Source organism: Lepidothrix coronata, unplaced genomic scaffold (genome assembly GCF_001604755.1).
Source record: "Lepidothrix coronata isolate B3197 unplaced genomic scaffold, Lepidothrix_coronata-1.0 Scaffold2, whole genome shotgun sequence".
Taxonomy (NCBI): Eukaryota; Metazoa; Chordata; class Aves; order Passeriformes; family Pipridae; genus Lepidothrix; species Lepidothrix coronata.
In genome coordinates this window covers 13,746,004-13,765,702 of record NW_016690182.1, presented here as the reverse complement: position 1 = coordinate 13,765,702, position 19,699 = coordinate 13,746,004, and the positions used below count along the sequence as shown (strand labels likewise).

General features: G+C 44.1%; 1 protein-coding gene across 1 annotated transcript in view; it reads left to right on the top strand.

Annotated features, from left to right (window-relative positions):
- TRPC5 (transient receptor potential cation channel subfamily C member 5) overlaps nucleotides 1-13,735 on the top strand; it is a 93,133-nt gene extending 79,398 nt beyond the window's left edge. The window contains exons 8-12 of the mRNA XM_017819611.1: nucleotides 2,895-3,101; nucleotides 3,280-3,321; nucleotides 4,924-5,013; nucleotides 5,698-6,476; nucleotides 12,460-13,735. Coding sequence (XP_017675100.1) covers nucleotides 2,895-3,101; nucleotides 3,280-3,321; nucleotides 4,924-5,013; nucleotides 5,698-6,432 — 1,074 coding nt within the window. The 3' untranslated portion in view covers nucleotides 6,433-6,476; nucleotides 12,460-13,735. The remainder of the gene's footprint in view (nucleotides 1-2,894; nucleotides 3,102-3,279; nucleotides 3,322-4,923; nucleotides 5,014-5,697; nucleotides 6,477-12,459) is intronic.
- The last annotated feature ends 5,964 nt before the right edge of the window (nucleotides 13,736-19,699 follow it).

The following is a 19,699-nucleotide window of genomic DNA, read 5'->3' as shown; positions in this document are numbered from 1 at the left end:
CAGGTTGCTCCAAGCCCTGTCCAACCTGGCCTTGGACACCTCCAGGGGTGAAGTGTCCCCTGAAGTTATTTTAAAATGAAAGAATAAAATGAAAACACCCTATGCAGAAATGCTTTTTAGCCCTCTTTTTCCTTCCTTTCCCAGAAACAAGTTTGCAATCCCCAAGCTTGGGGTTTGCCTTACTCTTCAAACAGTATCCACTACCAAATTACATCTTCACAGGACATTCCCTTTTATAATATGCTGGAGGAAATTGCTGCCCCACCAACCCCACCACTGACACTGGACCTTTGATGGACCTTTGTAGAAGGGAAGAGTGGATTTATGACCTTCTCCAAACTACCTTCTCCCTTCTGAATCCTCAACAGGACATTCACACCTACTTCTGTATTGCCAAAGAAGTCAAAATATATGTTTCTATCCATCATAACAGTCTTTGCACTCTCCTTGCCCTGAACTCCCTAGCTGTCAGTGCTGCCAGGTGTTTGTAGGTCCTGCTCACTCACTTCAGGGCTGGGTAACTCAACACTGATCCCATGCACTTGTTCCCCCTACAAAATGTTTTTAGATGCTTGAACCAGCAACACACCTCTGGTTGGCAGTGTTTCAACACACAGTCACCACTGGGTTTTTCCTGGTAGTGAGCAGGGGAGGTTTAGGTTTGATATCAGGAAAAATTTCTTCACCAGAATAGTTGCCCAGCCCTGGCAGGAGGTGCTGTCCAGGGCAGTGGTGGAGTCCCCATCCCTGGGGGTATTTAAAAGATGTGTGAATGTGTCACTTGAAGACATGAGTTAGTGGTGGGCTTGGCAGCACTGGGGGCATGGTTGGACTTGATGATGCCAGAGGGCTTTTCCATCCTAATGATTCTGTGACCCTGTATCCAAGTGGAGCACAGGAAGCTGCAGCTCAGGCCCCTTCTCTAAGAGAGATTTGATCTCCCACCTCCCAGGTGGGAGAGCTCACCTGGCCTGTGATGCTGGTTGTTCCTGTTCTGAAGACTATTTCAGCTCAAGTTGCCCAGCCCAGGAAATGTTCAGGCAGAAAGATGGCCTTTAGGTCTGAGCAGGGAGCAGCCAGCCCTGCTTCTGGAAGAGCCTTTAACTCTGAGCAGTTATTAAGCAGAGATGTCCTGTGGGCTGGTTGTCCCTAACCCAAAATCTGGGAAGGAGGAACAGCAGCTGCATGGCAGCAGCATGTCCTGCTCTCCCTGAGCTCTGCAGACCTGGTTGCAGCCTGCAGGTAGAGACAAATAAAGAAAACATGAGCAGGAGTTGTTCTTTTTTTTTTTTTTTTTATGGTGGCAATTATTTCTACTGCTACAAATTGCATTTTTTACTACCCAGAACTTCATTTCCACCAGCATCAACTTCTAACACTTCCCAGTGATGCTGCAGTTTCTCTGTTTATGGGTCTGACTGTGGAAGAGGAAAAAGGGGCATCTCAGGCTGCATCTCTGAGGCTACGTGTGGCCTGCAAACAGCCCTTTTGGTGAGCTGGCATGGCACAGTGGTGTTCTGGGCTGATTCACACTGTCTGCAGAGACAATACACTCCTGGGCCACTGAGACAGTCCTTTTAAATCGAGAGCTGTGCATAATTTGAATGCACTACTAAAATGGAGTTCAGCTGCACCTCACTGTCAAAATGTGAGCATATTTTACCCGTGTCAGAGCACTGGAGTGTAGCCAGAAAGCCAGTGTAGTAATTTTTTGGGCATGATGTTCAGCCATATTTTATTAAACTCCCTGTTCTACACTTCACTGCTTGGCTCTGTGAGCTGCAGCTGAGCATCCCTCACTCAATAAGCTGCTTGTTCCGTCCTTGTTGAAATCTCCTTGTAAAATTAAAGACCCACATTGTCCTTTTCTCCCACCTTGAGCTGTTACTTAGCCTGAATCATCATGGCTTTGGTTTAATCTCATGTCAGATACTGTTCATGTAAATGCCGAACTGCTAAAATGTCACAACCATCAGCATGAGATCTGCTTTGAATTGCTGCAGCATCTCTCTGAGGCCCAGCTGTAGGCAGCTGCCTCTGCCCTGATGTTCAGGGAATATCCAGTTTGTTCCTGGGCAGAAGAGCCCGTTGGCTCCATGGACTGGATTGCAGACAGGTGATTTGGGGAGCCCAGTTTTGAAGTCTGTAAGATCAGTGTCTTCTGTATTCCTTTCCTGGGGACTGTATAGACCCTCTGCCTCTCCATGCAGCTGTAAAATGATGCTATGAACTTCCCACCTTCACTTGATTGGGATGAAAAGCACTAGAGCAAGCAAGCTATCACAGTGATAATATAATGTAAAAAACCCACCAACCTAAGAGTAAAATGTCTCCCAGCTTCTGGAAGGATAATGCAGAGGCAAGATGTAAAATATGGCACACACATAAAATGTGTCACTTCCTTATAAGAGCAGAATTAATGGATGCTACAAAAAACAAATAGAAAAACATTATGAAATATCTTTTTCCATGAAAGAATATGAGAATCCATTGGATTTAGACATGAGAAACAATGGTTTTTGATAATGAAAGTGCTAGCAAAAAGTAAACTAAGAAATGTGTTTTTGTGCTTCTTGGGGAACTTTCGTATTGGTGAACTTGTATTGTGTGAATAAGCACAACCTCTTAAGGACAAAGATGGGCTTTAGCACTTGAAATTCTCTTTGCTGGATGTTGCTGTCCTCTCATTTCTCAGTGGTTGGTGTTTTTACACTCCAGCTACATTTCACACCAGTTCTTTAAGCACACCCCCAGCAAGGGAGGTGGAAGAAGCAAAACTGCTTTGCCTGCAGCTGGAGAAATCCTTTATTCCTCACAGCACCTCCTCGGCTGTGGGCATTCACTGCAGGAAAACCTGCCTGAAGCTGTTGATGATCTCTGTCCTTCCCTCACAGGACCATGCAGACATTGAATGGAAGTTCGCACGGACGAAGCTCTGGATGAGTTACTTCGATGAAGGTGCCACTCTGCCCCCTCCCTTTAACATTGTCCCCAGTCCCAAGTCCGTCTGGTACCTTTGCAAGTGGATCCACAACCAGCTGTGCCCGGGTGATGACTCTGACAATGAACAGAAGAGGCATGAAAACCTCAAAACATTCACAGTAAGGAGCTCATGGGTTTGTACTTCATTTTTTGAGGGCGTTGTGCATGTTCAGGATCATGAGGGCCCCTGCTCTGCTGGGGCAGCAGACAGCTGCTGGATCATGACTTGCTAAGAGCCACTAGGAGCTCTAAAGACTGGAGCAGACAGGTAACACACCCGTGTCTCTCTCCTTCCAGGAACGACACGCTGACAACCTGATTCAGAATCAACATTACCAGGTAAACTCCTGAGCATGTACAGTTCTTGCTCGCTGTTTCTTTCTTCCTGCTCATTTTCTAATTCTTCAATTCTTGCTTGCTTCTAGAATATATATCCTCTGAGAGGATTTTGCTTATCACAGATTAAAACATTTCCTCACTGGAGGTAGATGGTTCAGTAAATCTCTCCTTGCCTTTCAGCCCCCTTGAGCAGTGGAAAACTTGCCAGGTATCACTCTGGCTGCTGAAGCAAAGGTGACATCCCTGTTGCCCTCTCAATTAAAACTGTTTCTGTGCATTTTTGTACTCTCGAATTGCTCCTCCTGCTCTTTTTTGTAAAGCATCCCTAACTCAAACAGTGGTCGGGATTTTGTTTTGGATGGCTCAGAAAGAAGGAATGGTTCCTTTGTTGAATCTTGCTGGTTTTGTTTATTCTCAGCCTGCCTGTCATCAAGGACTCATTAAAGCCAACCTACAAATGGATGAAACTTTATTAAAAACACCAGCTTCAGACCTTGAATTCAGTGGGATGTATTATGCCAGCATGCTGGAAGGGAAAAAAATTCTGCAGAATGTTAGGTGGTACATTGGGCTCTACTGCCAAAAGACATTGGTAATTTGTCTTACTTAAGACATCTCCTACCTTTGGAAGAGTACTTTTATCTGAAGTTGATTGTTAACAAAATTAGTCACCTTTGACAACAGATGCTTTCTGACTTCAGAGCACAGCTTATGGGTAGCAACAGTGGGATTTCTTAAAAACCTCCCAGCAAAACCATCTTCATGCCTGGTGTCGCTCAGACTGGTTATCCCTGTTTATGAAGTGGGGGAAGTGAAGGGCAAGTTTGTCCGTGGAACACACACACAGAGCCTTGGTGTATGTTGGCTGGCACAGGTAAATGTTCCAGCTCAGTAAAGCCATCAGGGAGGTACATGAACAGAGCAAAATGGAGCTCATCCAACCAAAAACATGGAGTGTAGCCAACATCCCAGGTAACACAGGGGAGTGAGAGCCCGTGGAGAAGTCACCGAGGGTGTGATTCAGTCCTTCCAGTGCCGCCCACTGACACTGCAGCCACCCTGCAGGGAGTTTCTGACCTGCCTTTAGGGCAAACAGAGGCAGCTGGCAGATGTGCTTTGAGGTGAATGCCCATTGCACCATGGGGTCCTGGCTGCTTTTCACATCATTTGCTGCCAACATGCCCTCCTTGGCTTTCAAATACTTTATAAACATCTTCAAATGCCAAATTTAGCCTGTCAGGATACACAAAATACACACACGAGATTGGTGATTCTAAAAACTTTCAGCGGCTGAGATCAAATGGCTTGAGCACATCGAAGAACAAGAATTTTTTCTCAACAATTTTTACATATACAAACCCCAGAAAAAAAAACACCTGCTTAACCTGTAGCCAACAACTGAGCATCCAAGATGGAAGGTATATCAACCTTTCCCAAGGTTTGCTCTGTTTTAAAGGAAGCATTCTGTTTCTAATGGTGAGTGATTTTGGTTTTAGCCAGCAGAGCCAGGACAGCTGCTGTTTGTAAGAGCTCAGGGAAATACAATAAGAACAGTTTGGGCTGAGCCAGCAGTTGAATCACTTGGATTGTTTCCTATTCCAGGAAGTGATAAGAAATCTTGTGAAAAGATATGTTGCAGCAATGATAAGGACTTCCAAAACCAACGAAGGCTTAACTGAAGAAAATTTCAAGGTAATTTATTATTCCTCAATAATAATTTATTATATTAATTCAAATAGCCACTTGCAGAGTTCGCACTAAATTGTTAAGATGATTTGTAATGTGTGGAAATAGGACTATGACTGGAGCTGGGAATATATCTAATAGGCATGTGGGGGATTTTGAGCAGAGAATATTACTGAGTGTCTTCTCATATGATCACCTCCCAGATTTTAATATACAATATGTTATATCAACAAAAGTGTTAGAAAAGGGTAGGAATGAAGTATGTGATTTGTGTCAACACATGTTCCTAATCCTAATGCAGACAGAGCCAAAGAATGAGTTGGGCTTAATGAAAATCAACACTATAACAAAATTCAAGTTGGGCCTATCAGCTAAACAGGATTCCTGCCATATCTCTGCATTTCAGCAGCCCTCCCTCTTCTATAACTGTCTTATTTGACATTTTGGGGGATCAGGGTGGGCAGAGGAGGTTGATCAATGAGACCAAGTGCCCCCAGCCTTTGGTGACAAAGACCTTGTGAGGTCTCCAGTTCCTTGGCTTACCAAGACATTACTGTTTGTGTATGTGGTGTTCTTGTAAGTGTGATTTGATATCAGCCACTGACACAACTGACCAGCTCTCCCGAGGGAACGTGACCGTTCATGTCAGATAAAGCTGCTGAGAGTAACTTGTTTCTCCTCATGCCCTAGGAATTAAAACAGGACATCTCAAGTTTTCGCTATGAGGTTCTTGACCTCTTAGGAAACAGAAAGCCCCAGAGGAGGAGTTATTCAACCAGCAGCACAGAGGTGTCCCAGAAGGATGAAACAAATGAGGACGGTGCTGGAGAAAAATCCAGAGCCAAGAGCGTGTCTTTCAATGTAGCCAACAAAAAAAAGGACTTCAATGTATCTGCTCTGATTAAAACCATGTCTGGGATCGATATGGTGGAAGAGAAGCCAAAAAGCAACGGGATCAGTAAGCGCTCCTTTGTCCGAAACGGAAACAGAGTTCAGAGACTCTCCAGCTCCAAGAAGGAATCCTTCAAGAGACTGGGCCTGCTTTTCTCCAAGATGAATGGACACGTACCTGAACCCAGTTCAGAACCCATGTACACTATTTCAGATGGAATTATTCAGCCACACTACATGTGGAAAGACATTAAATATTCTCAGATTGATAGAGAGAGAGAAGAGAATTGTTCCAGAAGTGAAATTAACCTCAATGAGGTGGCCTACAGTGGGAACACGAGACTTACAGGACAGAGCAAGGAATGTCCTGTGGTTTGTGCCAGTTCCCTTCACTGTGCTTCCAGTATTTGTTCCTCTAATTCCAAACTTATAGACTCGTCAGAGGACGTGTTTGATTCCTGGGGAGAGGCCTGTGACTTGTTCATTAACCAGTGGAAGGATGGACAGGAGGATCACGTTACCACTCGGCTCTAAGTAAAACTATCTTAACACTCACTGGAAAACCTACCCAAGAATTGGTAATTGTTTGCTCTCATCTGATTCAGCATTACTGTTCCCTTTCTGTCCACAGGTGAAAAAAAAGTGTAAACACACTTATGTTAGCCTATTTTATAACCATCTGCACATTTTTTAATTTATTTTTTTACACTCACTAATACTAAACTAAAGGTTTCACCATTTATAAGGTCACTATAAACCACAGGAATCCCTTCAGATGTAGTCTTAGTCTTCAAACCCCACAGACTTCAGATGCACTGGTGGCTGAGGAAAGGATTTCTCCAGTGGTCCCACCATCATTCCACCACAGGTGGGTTTCCCTGCTGTCCAACACCGTTGGCTCTGCGTCCTGCTCAGTTTTCCTCATCAACATGACCAGCTGGTGAGCAGGAGGATGAGAACCACATTTAAAATCTTTTTTAAAAGGGTTTCAACTTCTAGCTGGTTCTTTGTTTCCTTTAAGCAATATGACTTCTGGTTCTTTTGGCTGTGCGTGTTTTTTCAGGTCATTACATTAATATTCTAAATTGTTATTGAATATGAGACCCCTTTGATCATCCAGCTGGAACATGTTATTATTTGCTTATTTGCCTAATTTGCCTTTTAGGGAGCAGAAAGACCTTCCAGTTAGGCTGACAGTGGGAACCAGCACCTGGCTTTGCTACCAACTTCTGTGTAGATGAACTGACCCCAAACCAGCCGTAGCTGCTTGAAATACAAACCTGTGTGTAGTTTGGCTGAACCAAAACCCAGCTCTAAGCCTTGCCCTTGTTTTGCAGTTCCTAATCTTATCTCCACCACTGCATTCACTTTTTGCTGTATCTCTGATGGATGTCAGGCTTCAGGGAGAAAACCATCCTCCCTGTGTATGGCAAGTGCTAAGAGGGATCATCTTCCCTGGGCCCCTGAGCTGCATTTCTGAAAAGCAGCCTGAGTAGTAGAGGCTCAAACTGCATCAGCAGCACGGAGTGGCTCTGCAGCTCCTCTTCTGAGTGCAGCAAAAAGGAGTGTGGCAGTAGGTAGTATCTTTTATCTCCCCAGTTGTGGCAGTGGGAGTGTCTGTGGCTTACCACTGTCACTACCTTAGTTCCAAGGAGCATCAGAGCGGGGAGAAGACAACCTCATCAAGGGCAAAATGGTTGAATTCTTAACAGTGATTTTTAGTGGGGTTTTTTTTATTTTATTTTATTTTTAACAATGTGATACTTGAACTTTCTTCTGCAGTGTTGCTAAGAAACACTTACCACCACTTCAGAGCTGTTATTAGTCAGCTGCTTTCCTGGAGGAACCAAGTCCTGAGGAGGAGCTCAGCAATGGTTTTGTTCCTGCCCTCGTGCAGGGCTGTGTTCCCAGGAGAGGTTTTGTGAGCTGCAGCATTTCCCAAGGGCGGCTGCCAAAAATCACCTCATCTGTGAACTGAGCTGTGAGTTGCTTTTGGAAAAGCATAATGCTGGAAAATCTACTCCTGCCATTGCAGTGGGTCAGATTTTACCAGCAAGGGGCACGAGCAGCTCTTGTGGCAGCACGGAGGGTCGGGAGGAGAGGGGTAAGGGTTGCTGGGACACCTGCAGCTGGATACTCTGCCCAGGTTTGAACCTGGCTCCCTTCTTTTGTGAAGGAAAACCACCTTGTTGGGTTTTTCCTTTGGGTACCTGTGCAGCTTCATGTAACGGGCCCAACAGAGCACAGAAATCAAGCAGGAATGTGAATGATGCAGCCAGTTCCTGAAGCAGAGCTGCAGGTGCCAACACACTGGACTCATGGAAGTTTCCAATACAGACCTCAAAATACAATACAGCCCTGGTGTCGAGAAAAATCAGCAACTAGGAGCAGAGACTCAAAAATGTTTCTGTATTCCTAGAGTAAAATGACCCCAGTCTTGTTAACAGCAGGCAGTGTAAAACCCAAAATATTTAAGCCTCTAGATGTGTTAGCTAAAGGCAGAGTGAAAGGTATTTTGTATCAACAGATTTCAGGCTTTCATGCTAATTGCAGGGTTAGAGTTGTCTTTGAAAACTGCATCTCCTCTTCCTTCATGGAAGGCTGAGCAAAGTGACATTTGTGCTACACAAGGAGACTTGCAAAATTCAAGGGTCAGGAACAGCTTGGTGATCATTCTGTGAGGAAATCCAGCACTCCCCTCTCTTAGAAGCAAATCCATCAATGCAGGAAAGCTGCAGTGAGAACCCACCAAAACTAATAGAGCAGCTCACACTGAAAGCCCCACAGCTCAATAAACCAAACCGAGCACATTTCTGTAAAGATGAACATTGGCAGGAGCTGCTGCAGGGGCATGAAGGAAAGGGTTTGAATCCTTTGGTGCCTCACCTAACCACCCTGCAGATCTGTGAAGTCTACTTGACATGGGGCCAGCAAAAATTTTTGGTATTTCCTGTGTAAGGAGTAAGAACGAAAACAATTCAAGTACAGTTATGCAGATTACACCAAATGGGCTTGAGGCTGTGCCAGAAACAGAGTTTGTGTCCTTGGACAGTGGAAAGTCTTAAGAACAAGCACACTGCTACTGGTGATGACGATATTGTGTCATTTAAACACAGCACTGCATTAACAGGTACAGACAACAAAACAAAACGTAATTAACTCTGCAGTGCTGCCCCCAAAAATGTAAAAATCCCTTCCATGTGTGAGTCACGTTCTCCTGCTGTGGCCTGAAAGGGCAGGTGTCAGGAGGGATAAAACTGTCTGCAAAACCCCTTGTAATGCTGTGCTAAAGGGGGAAGGTACATCACATGGCTGCTCAGCTGGGGCTCCCCCGGGGGTTTGTTTCATGACTCAGATCCTTCCTTGCTCCCAGCTATGAGGGAGTCTGAGCTGACTTTAATTTAACAGAAATATTTGATTTGGCTGTGATTAATGCATGTGTCCAGGAGTTTGCAAACTGTCAAATTGGTCCCCCAAAAGGCAAAATTCTCTGTGATTGCATCTTTGCATCCCCAGTGGTAGCAATAGAGTTCATAGCAGCTGATGAATTATTATTCTGCTAAAACAGGAGCTTCAGGGGAAGGAAATTGAAGTATCTTCTGCAAAACACATTTGATTGAAAAAACCAACCCCCGTTTTGGTTAATTCACTTGCAGTTACAGTATTTGAGATTTCACCAGCATTCTTCCATTTTCAATTGCTCAAAAAGAAAACACGTTTTAGTGCAAGTTATTCTCAGTGAACAACCACTGTGCTGTCCCTGCAAGAAGCAGGGTGGGAGCCAATGGGACATCGAGTTTCTCCTGTGAGGAGTTAAACTTTTCCTTGGCTTGGGTTCAAGACACACAGCTGAGCTCCAACTGGTACACACTTGGCCTTTATTCTCTGGGCTTCAAGACTAATCCATAAATATATGCAAAGAATTTGGAATTAGGAATAATTCCACTTGCCCTTCCTTAGGTTTCTTGCTCTTGAAGTTGCATTTTTTCTCACCTCCCAGCCCAGTGTCATTTTCACTGGCTTTTTAAAGCAGCACACCTGCAAATGGTCATGGAATCATGGAGCTGTTTCGGTTGGAAGGGACCTTAAAGTTCTTGTTCCAACTCCCCTGCCATGGGCATGGACACCTTTCACTAGACCAGGCTGCTCTGAGCCCCATCCAACCTGGCCTTGAACATTTCCAGGGATGGGGATCATCAGCAATTAAAAAGTTAACAAATACCACCCAGGGCTAAGAATACCAAGTAGAATTGTGAGATGTTTGTACTCAGGTGAGAGATCATATAAACTGCTTCAGGAACAAGACGTTAACTGGCACATCTGTGCAGATTATTTGGGTAACTGCATTGGTACGTCCCTCACTCCCTGGTAGATATGTAAATACTCTGTACCTGTACCTGTGCCCCCGCAGAGGAAGCAGGGGCAGTGGGCAGAGCCAGAGGGAGCAGGGGGAGCTGAGCTCTGCTCCCCGCTCTGCCACCGACTCACCCGTGACCTCGGGCAAGTCACTCGGCCTCTCGACCGCCTCAGTTTCCCCATCTGTAAAATAGGGATAATAACTCTTACCTACCTCGCAGGGGGGTTAGTTCATTATTTATAAGCACTTTCAGATCTTCAGATTAAAGGCGCTATATACAGCAAGTAGTTCATATTCGTAGTGGAAGTATGTACTTTTATTTTCTTACAACTAATTCAGGTTAGGATTTAACTGTCTGTCTGTTAGGATAGTTTTCCATGTAGGGAACTAGCATGGTTTCCCATGAAGGGAATTTAGGGGACTTCTGCAGTAGACAGAGAGCAGGAACAGCATACCCTGGAAGCCTAAATTCTGACACTCTTGCTTTTGTTATTTATGTCTCACCCTTAATGTCACCTTCCTGTGTTTGTGTTTCATCCTTTCTCCAACAGTCCATGTAAAATGATTTTTAGCAGAAACAGCCACTGTAAATATTAAAAATATTTAAATAAATATAATAGTGTACAAATATAAACATAAACCCTTACCTTCTAAGGAGGTTAAAACTGGTTGGTGCAACAGACTTCTAAGCACGGGGAGGTTCCACAGGCCCAGCACTGATGCACGTGCACACCAGGATACTGGAACAGGGCTATAGGAAAATTTCACCACATCACCATCTCCATAGTAGTCACTTTTCAACCTATCACTGGCAAGGGCAGCAAGTCACATGGGTGTGACTGGTGTCACTGGAGCAGGATGGCTCTGCTGCCTGTTCTGCCCCAAGAGAGGGTAAAGGCAGCTCCTGGACCCCGACCTCAGGTAGCAGAGTGTGGCCAACACAGTGCTGCTGGAGGAACCACCCTGGACAGCAGGAGAATGTCTCCTGCGTCCCTACAAAGGGCCTTTCCCCCCAGATTTCTCTGTACAGTTTATTTTCTTCAGTGCATACTCAGGATAAAGGTGTGAGGTTTGAGCAGCAGGAGCTCCAAGATTTGACTGGCAGAGTAAGGGCACTATGAGCATTCTAAGCTCCATGCCAGGAATATGAGGAGTTGCAGGTAATGTGCACTGGCTATCTGGACATTACTAATGGTGTAAGATATCTTACAAAGCAAAGATATCTGGACAGTTACTAATGGCATAAGCAAGGATCTGACTGCTGGGTTTTCAGGCACCTGCTGCTCTTACACCACTGATTGTATGTTCTGCTTCCCTGGGGACTTCTCACCTTTGCTTTGGTATTGCTACTTTTCTTTCCAAAAGGCCGAAATCCCAAAGAATAGCATATTTCAGTTAATCAGTTAGAGGTTCAGTTTTGGTTTAACTCCTGGTTGAGTTCTCCTTCAACAAGTTAACTCGTCCTGTCCCTCAGACACGTCTGTGAGAAAGCTCTGCACAGGCTCAAAGGCTGATCTCCAAAGAAACGGGAACATCCTCCCACCTCTGTTGCAATTCCACACACTGAATGGCTAAAAATAAGCAAAAATATCTGACCCACCAGGGATGCCTAGAATTAATGAAAGATGTTACTTAACTAAAAACTCCCTGGAGTTGGTTTTGGGGTGGATGGACTGCAAGGACCTCTCCTTCCCAAGAGGGACTCTCTGGGCCCTCCAGCACTGTACCCCCAGCTGAGGCAGGTGAGATGGCTGGTCACACCTTCCCAGGTGTGCTGGAAGCATCAGACACTCTAATTCATGTAATGGTAAAATTAATTGGAATCAGTGAGACTACAGTGGATAATAAATCCACTCACTGGAGAAGCATCTAAAATAAACTGTTCCCAGTTTGCAGTGAATGTGTAACTTGAAAGAGCTATAAAGTCCCTCCCTTACTGGATTTTTCTGGAGGAGGTGGGGACCACGCTGGGCTAGCCACATCAGCATATTTCCTAAATATCTGTAATTTGATTAAATTTCATTTTCACACTCTTTCCCCATTTCAGGCCATTTTTACAAACAAGTAATTTCTGTACTATTCACGTAACTGCCTCCACCCAGACCAACTACTTTTTGTTCAATCCCTATCTTCCAAGTGTTTGATAGTATTTTGTGCTTCATGGAAATACTTTTACCTGCTCTTTTTTTTTGGTTTTTTTTAAGGTGTGCAAAGCAAACCCAACCCCCAGCCATAACAGCAATAGAACCTCCTAACAGAGCTCAAACCACTTGCAATTTTAACAGCCAGACTGATCCCGCAGTTCCTTCCTCACAAACAGAATCACAGAATGGTTTGGGTTGGAAGGGACCTCTGGAGATCATCCAGTCCAACCCTCCTGCCAAGGCAGGGCCACCTGACAGACCCTTCTCAATCAATACCCACCAACTACAGGCTCCAGTGCAGCCCGTTCCCCCTGCCTACCATGTCCTCTGCCAGCATGGCTTATTTTAGTTATTTGGGGGATTTTTTAATTTTCCTCTGCCATTTAAAGCATTTCCATCTCAGCAGTAACTCCTAAGCCAGAAGAGATGCTGTGCTTAGGGCTAAGATGTGACCTGTCAAGGAGCTGGCCTTTCAGCACGTTAGCTAACAGAACACTGTGATACCTTCAGCCAACAGAGCGAGATGCCTTTTGACTATAAATAGTTGTTTTGCAGCAAGGGGGCACTTTTTGGTCTAGCTAATTTTTTGGGTATTGTACAGTTATTTAAAAAAACTACTGAATGTGTTAATGAGGTGGGTCTGGGAACTAGAGGGCTAAGGATCTTTGAGGAGCAAAAGACAGTAGCAGATGCTTAAGTACTCTATTTTCTATCTGGTGAGCCCCAGAGACTGGGCTGACTCTAAAAACGGTTTTTTAAGAAATCAAATTTTAATATCAAATATTCATTTCAAAAAAAGCTACCACAGAAACGGCTTCACAGCGGAGCATATTTTAAAATGCCATTTCACTTCACTGGATAAAAAAGGTGAGGCTTTTTTTTCCCTCCTCTCCTTCTTCTTTAGTTTTGGTCAAAAACTAAAGTTTTTTCCAGGCAAAAGAGCTATTAGATGTAAGAATCTGTGTATGCAAAGACAGAGTGGCAACCTCAGCATTTGCCAGTGAAGTGGTAATAGCCACCTCTGGAGAAAAGGGGGAGAAAAGGGCAAGAGCAAAAAGCAAAAACAAATGCTTAGTTTTATGTACTTTTCTACTTGCATCTCTTCCATCTGTAGTGCAGAATCCATGTCATACCCTCGTATAACCTGTACAAAATGAAACAATGTACATAATAGATAAAATTATTTATTTTATGTGTATTTTTAGCTTAACTGTAAACTGGAAAAAAAAAAGGCATTTAATTTTTTCCCAAAAATGTAAGCCTATTGAAAATCAAGGTGTTTCTACCTTTTCAAGATGTAACATTTCCAGCTGCCTATTGATAATAAACATTTATGAACAGCAACAGATCTGACATTTTATAGTTTTTTAAAAACGTGTGCAGCGCAGACTTCTCAAGGGCTCTCAGTGGTCAGAGGAGCACTTAAGGGCTCTCTATAAAGACTTTATTGGTATTTTCATTTAAAAAGGCATGACACAGTCCTGCTTACCTCCTGTGAAGCTGGTCACCCAAATTTGAGCAAGTGCTCATGGGCAAGAACTAGACAACACCTAGCTGGGGAAAAAAACCCCAAACAAGCCCAAAATATTAATTATATCCTGGCTACAACAGAAAAGAGCAAACCACTACAAGTGTTGGTAAATAAAGTGCATTGCCTGAATGCAATTACTCCTGTACAAAGAAGTCTAAGTAAGTGTAATTTCATTTTAATTTCCTCCCCGAAGATATCCTTAGACCAGCACAACTACATGGGCCACACTGGAATATACAGCAATGTAGCTAATAGCATAAGGGAGTCATTAAGCAACAACTTCTAACTGTATTAACATAATTTGCTTATGGAAAGCTGTCCTCCAAGCAAATCTCATTGAAGCACTGGAGATACATTTCAAAAGGTTTCCATCAGCCACCAGAGTCTTTTGGTCAAGCCTCCAGTGAAACAAGAGTTTCCTCAAGTTAAACAATGGCAATATCCCTTTCCTTGGAATGCAGAAGATTCCTGCACAAGGGAGACAATGCTAACACACAGAGAAATGTTAACACACTGTCCATGGCAAAAGCTGCAGCAGAACCCAGCACCACAGTGATCTGTGGCTACAGAATTATAAACACCCACACAAAGACTAAAGGCTGTTACCCTTTTTTTTTTTTAACAGACAGGGACTTTCTGAAGTTAGGTGGGCACGTTCCCACTCGCATCAGAAAGCCCAGAAGTTCAAAGTTAAGGCACTGTGAATTCACAGTTGTGCTTCCTACAGCAGAAGCAGGGACTGAACTTCACATGACAGTGACTTCCCCCTGCTCTGTGTCCCTGCAGAGCAGACGGATGTGCTGCAGCAGAAACACCAGAGCTGACCCGGGAGGTGGGAGACAGGGGGACTGAGCACTGGAACAGATTGCCCAGAGAGGTCGTGGAGTCTCTCTCACTGGAGATATTCCAGAACCCTCTGGATGCAATCCTGTGGGGTGACCCTGCCTGAGCAGGGAGGTGGGACCAGACAACCCACTGTGGCCCCTTCCATCCTGACCCGTTCTATGAAGAAGCTTTGCAGTGTATTTCATCTCCTCTTACTTGCACTTCCTGAAAAGTTATACAAATCCCACATTCACATAACGATCACAAACATCAAAATAAACATTCTTTTTGCTTTCAGCTACGACAAATATTAACAAAGTACTGGTTTTAAAAGAGTCAAACCCCACAGGTTTACGTTTGATTGGAAAATGCAAATAGGGAGGGTAGGGAACAGGAAAAATACATGGAGGAGGGGGTAGAGGGAGTTAGATGGTCCATTAATTTCATCATTAGAGGATATTCCACCTTCTCTTAAAAGACCCTTTTTTCTCTAGCACAACCAAGTCAAGCAGCTATCACAGCCACACTTATCTGGGGTAAACCCCAGCACTGCAAAGCTAGTGGCAAAATGTTCACCTGCTCCAGGGAGGGCAAGATTTACCATCTGTAATAGAAGTATTGCCATAAACTGAGCCTAACACATAAAACCACCCTGTCACACCTCAGCCATCTGTTCCTTGTGCAGCAGATCACCCCACTTGCAGAGAGGAGCAGGCTGCAGTCAGTGCCTGGTAGGTGCTCTGAGCCTGTGGCTCGTACTGGCTGAGCCATTCCCTGTGTGCTGCAACTCACACTCAGCTGCCTGGGAAATCTGGTGAGCAGCACTGACTTGATCTTGAGTAGCAGCTCCTAGATACAGGCCTGCCCTCCAAAAATTAATCTCTGATCTTACTTCAAAGCTATAAAGTCCTGGTTCAACAGTTTTATTTTCCTCATGAAAAAAAGCAGTTACTCAGAAGTCTGGCTCTGGATTTGTACGTTGAATATCTTCTATACATAATGTAGCCTTTGATGGTGTAATTTTATAAAATAAAAAGGTAGCCAGCAGCACTGCAGAGAGAAATGGAAGCTGGGAGTGTAAAAAAGCCCAATTGAGCTAGAAAAACAACTTGCTGTAGAAATTGGTTTGGTTATGTGAGCAAGGGGAAAACAGCACACGAGCTCTAGCAAGCGATAACCCAGTGGGCAAATGCTGCTGGCAGGCAGAGTCAGCGTGGTCTGTCTCTACAGTATTTATAATCATTATCTTCAATAACAGATGGATTTTGCAATTCAAAAGACATCAGAAAGGCTGCCCAACAGCAGTGATGCAGTGGCTGTTAAGGCAGGACTGGTGCTGCTCTGGCTGCAGAGGGCAGGGCAGGAGCAGTGGGGCACACACAGGCAGGCAGCACTCACAGCCTGACTGCAAGGGGCACAGGTTGGGCATGGCCTTTGGTGCAAGATCAGCACCTCTGCCAAAATATCAGGCTTTTACCTAACTGTGTGGTGTTCAGACAACACTGGCACTCTGCTGTCTGGCGTCAGAGGTGAACGCAGTCCCACTGCAGTCTGCTCCTTCTGAGGGCAGCAAGACTTGCAGCACTCCAGAGATACTGAAATACTTAAAACCACAAGAAACTCACATCCCAAAGCATAAGTACTGCTTTTCTTATCCTGCAGATTCAGAAGAATCCCAGAATCACTGAAGTTGGAAAAACCTCCAGGACCAGAGTCCACCCTGTGCCCGACCCCCACCTTGTCCCCCAGCCCAGAGCACTGAGTGCCATGGCCAGGCCTTCCTTGGGCACCTCCAGGGGTGGGGACTCCAAACCTCCCTGGGCAGCCCCTGACAATGTTTAACAACCCCTTCTGTGAAGAAACTCCTCCTGATGTCCAACCTGAGCCTTCCCTGGCCCAGCTCGAGGCCATGTTCCTCATCCCATTGCTAAGGAAAAGGCTTGGACCTAAGGCTGGTTTTAACAGCCACGAAACCAGAAGTGCTCACATCTAAGGACAGCAGTCCATGGCACTGCCAGTTCATGAAGCCTTACTGCACAGCCTTCAGGTGTTCATTTAATTTGAGCCCCTGTCTTTCATCTATAAAAACCTCAGTGAAATAAAGGAGGTGGCAAGTATGACTAATGCAAATTTAGCTGCATGATTCTTCTGTCAACCTTTTCAAGGCTGAAAAGCCATCTACAAAAAATAAAGAAAAATGAAAAAAAACCCAAACACTTTCCAGGATCAAATCCTTGCTTTAAACATTTATCATTAGGCAACATGCTTCAAGAATCCCAATAAAGAACGAAAACAAAAATACAAAAACATTGATGTGAAAGAAAAAGATCGTTCCAAGTAGAAATCAATACTCATGGATTTTTTCATCCTTCTAATTAAAGGTAAAATATGGTTATGGCTTTAAAGTTATATCCCAATACTCTGATTCACAGCAATTCTGCTGGGCATGAAAAACCCAGAACATTGGTCTGGTACCAAACTGTAACAGCAACTATCAAATGTATGCCACACTAAACAGGTTTGGAAGATGACCAGGCTGACACTGGATTCCACACAAAAAAAAAAAAAAAAAAAAGACCCTGATACTGCATCTTGGGACCCACAGACAAACACCACCACCACCACCCCAAAAATAAAATCACCTCTCAAAGCAACCCCCCAAACTTGGTGTCATTTTGATGTGAATTATCTTATAGACTCTGAAAGGGCTGATGAGCCACTGGAACACTCAACCCTAAAACCAGGAGTACTGTTAGTAGAGGGATGCTGCAGCCAGAGCTGGCAAGCTCTAGCTGAAGAAATGACTGAAGTACAAAGCAGGTGAGCTGTGTTTTAGGTAGAACTGTAGCTTTTTTGGGAGCTGTTTCAGTTAAGTGATGCAGAGCTACTGTATTGCAACCCAACTCTGGAAAACAGAATTGAAATAAAACACTCTGGCATTCACCTTGATTTCTGTACCATTCTAAGCTCTTTTGTGATTAATAAAGAGGTGGCATTTCCTGATTCAGGGACAGCAGTCATCAACCAGCTCCAGGACACACTGCTAACTGTTCCCCACAGCCCACACTTGGTAGTTAAAAAGGTTGATTTTAAGGCTTAACAGCCCCAGCAAAAACATATATCAAGTCAGAGACAACACTGTATATCAAATCCATAAATAAGACATGTCAATTGATATCCATAAAAATTACATTAAAGTGGCCAACAAGGCCATGATAGCCCTGGTTAATGCTGAATAATCCAGGTCTCAGATGGGTAAGCAAAACCATACCAAAATCAGGACTCTGTACCCAAATTATCAGTCAGTTTTCCTAATTTAAAAAAAAAAAAAGTTGACTCTCAGACATAAACTAGTACCAGAAGATAAAAACACCAGTACTTTAATGTGATAACCATTTGTGTAGAAAAAAGCAAGGCTGTCTCAGTGACAGTGGGAGAAAGGAGGCATTATTCATAGCTAAAGCCTGAAAGTGGAAGATATTCCCTTCAATGCTTGACAGCAATTGTTTGAGATATGACAGATGGCACACCTGTGACTGAGGTGGAAACACACTTCATGACTCCAGCATGGACACTGTGCTTAAGTCTGTGCTGCTTTAAAGTTCATAAAATGCATACTGTGATATCTTCTCAAAAAATGTCCATGCAAGTCAAGTGCTCCTCTAGAGGCAGAAATACAAAGGCCACCACCAATTACTCCATAAATAAATTTGTGTGCATTTTTTGTTTTAAAAATAGCAGCTCATACTCAAATTAGCTATTCAGGGGTAATTTTCATCATGCTTTGGCTTTTTACCTGGCTGCTCCATCTTGAAAAGCCATCATTAAATTACCAATTAAATGTACAGCAATTAGAAATCAGAGGAGACAAACCAAAAGCTGAGCTTGCAACCCTCCCACTAAAGGGTTACATTATCTTAGGGGAGGGCAGGGAGGAAGGGAAAGTCTCAGGAGTTATATGGAAACAGTGTCAACTCCAAAAGTGCTTCTTGAATTCAAGACAAAACTGTAATGAAGTCACTTTTCCCCCCGTTTTCTACTTAAAAGGGATACTGTAGGAAATATAATTCTTTCCCCTCCTAGTTCTGCAGTTAATCCCCTTTTCACCACCACTTAGCTATGCACAAGGGGAAATTTATTTAAAAAAGTCAGGATGGGCCCAGACAGTTGATTTAAGTTTTGTGAAACGGCAATTGTGCCACTGTCTGAAGCTCCTGACTTCATCTCCTTATCCAGGGCAGGCTGTGTTTGGATTTGGAAGACTCAAATCCCCTACAAGATCTGGCAGCCGTAGCTTTCAGAATCAGGCTCAGAGACTGAAATGCTGAGCTCATGTGCAAGTTCAGGTTGTTCTTCAGGGCCTCTGGCACTGAGCCAACACAACCTGCACTTGCACCCGTGTCTGTTAAGCCAGGACAGGGCTACACATTTTTATACCCTTTGTTCATAACTTACTGGCAGGGTAGGAAAAGCAGCGTCATTCTCTCCTTCAATCTCATAGAAAGTCACAGTTTCTTCTGGCCCTTGAGGTTCCTCTCCATGCCCTGCCAGAAACCCATCCTGACACTCCTTATTCTCACACTGCATCCGACGGCGGCTCCGGCTGTACGAGCTTCAAGAACAAGAAAGGAGGTTAAGAATCACCACCATCTGCAGTTTCTGCTGCTTTCAGACAGTTTCTCATACTCACTTTATAGTCACTTACCAGGACCTGCTGGAGAAGTTGTCATAGCTCTGATAACATCTCTTTCCTGGACAGGACTAGAATGCTATTTTTGAGGGCCAACTACGTTGTGCCTGTTTATAAATCAGGCAGATTCCACAAGTTTAAAGGGGAAAAACTGCAATTACCAGGAATTAATCCACTCTCATACTGAAAGCTTTTGCTACCATTTCATAGAGGGCTGGAGCAGCCTTATCCCACATAACCACATTTCTTCAGTC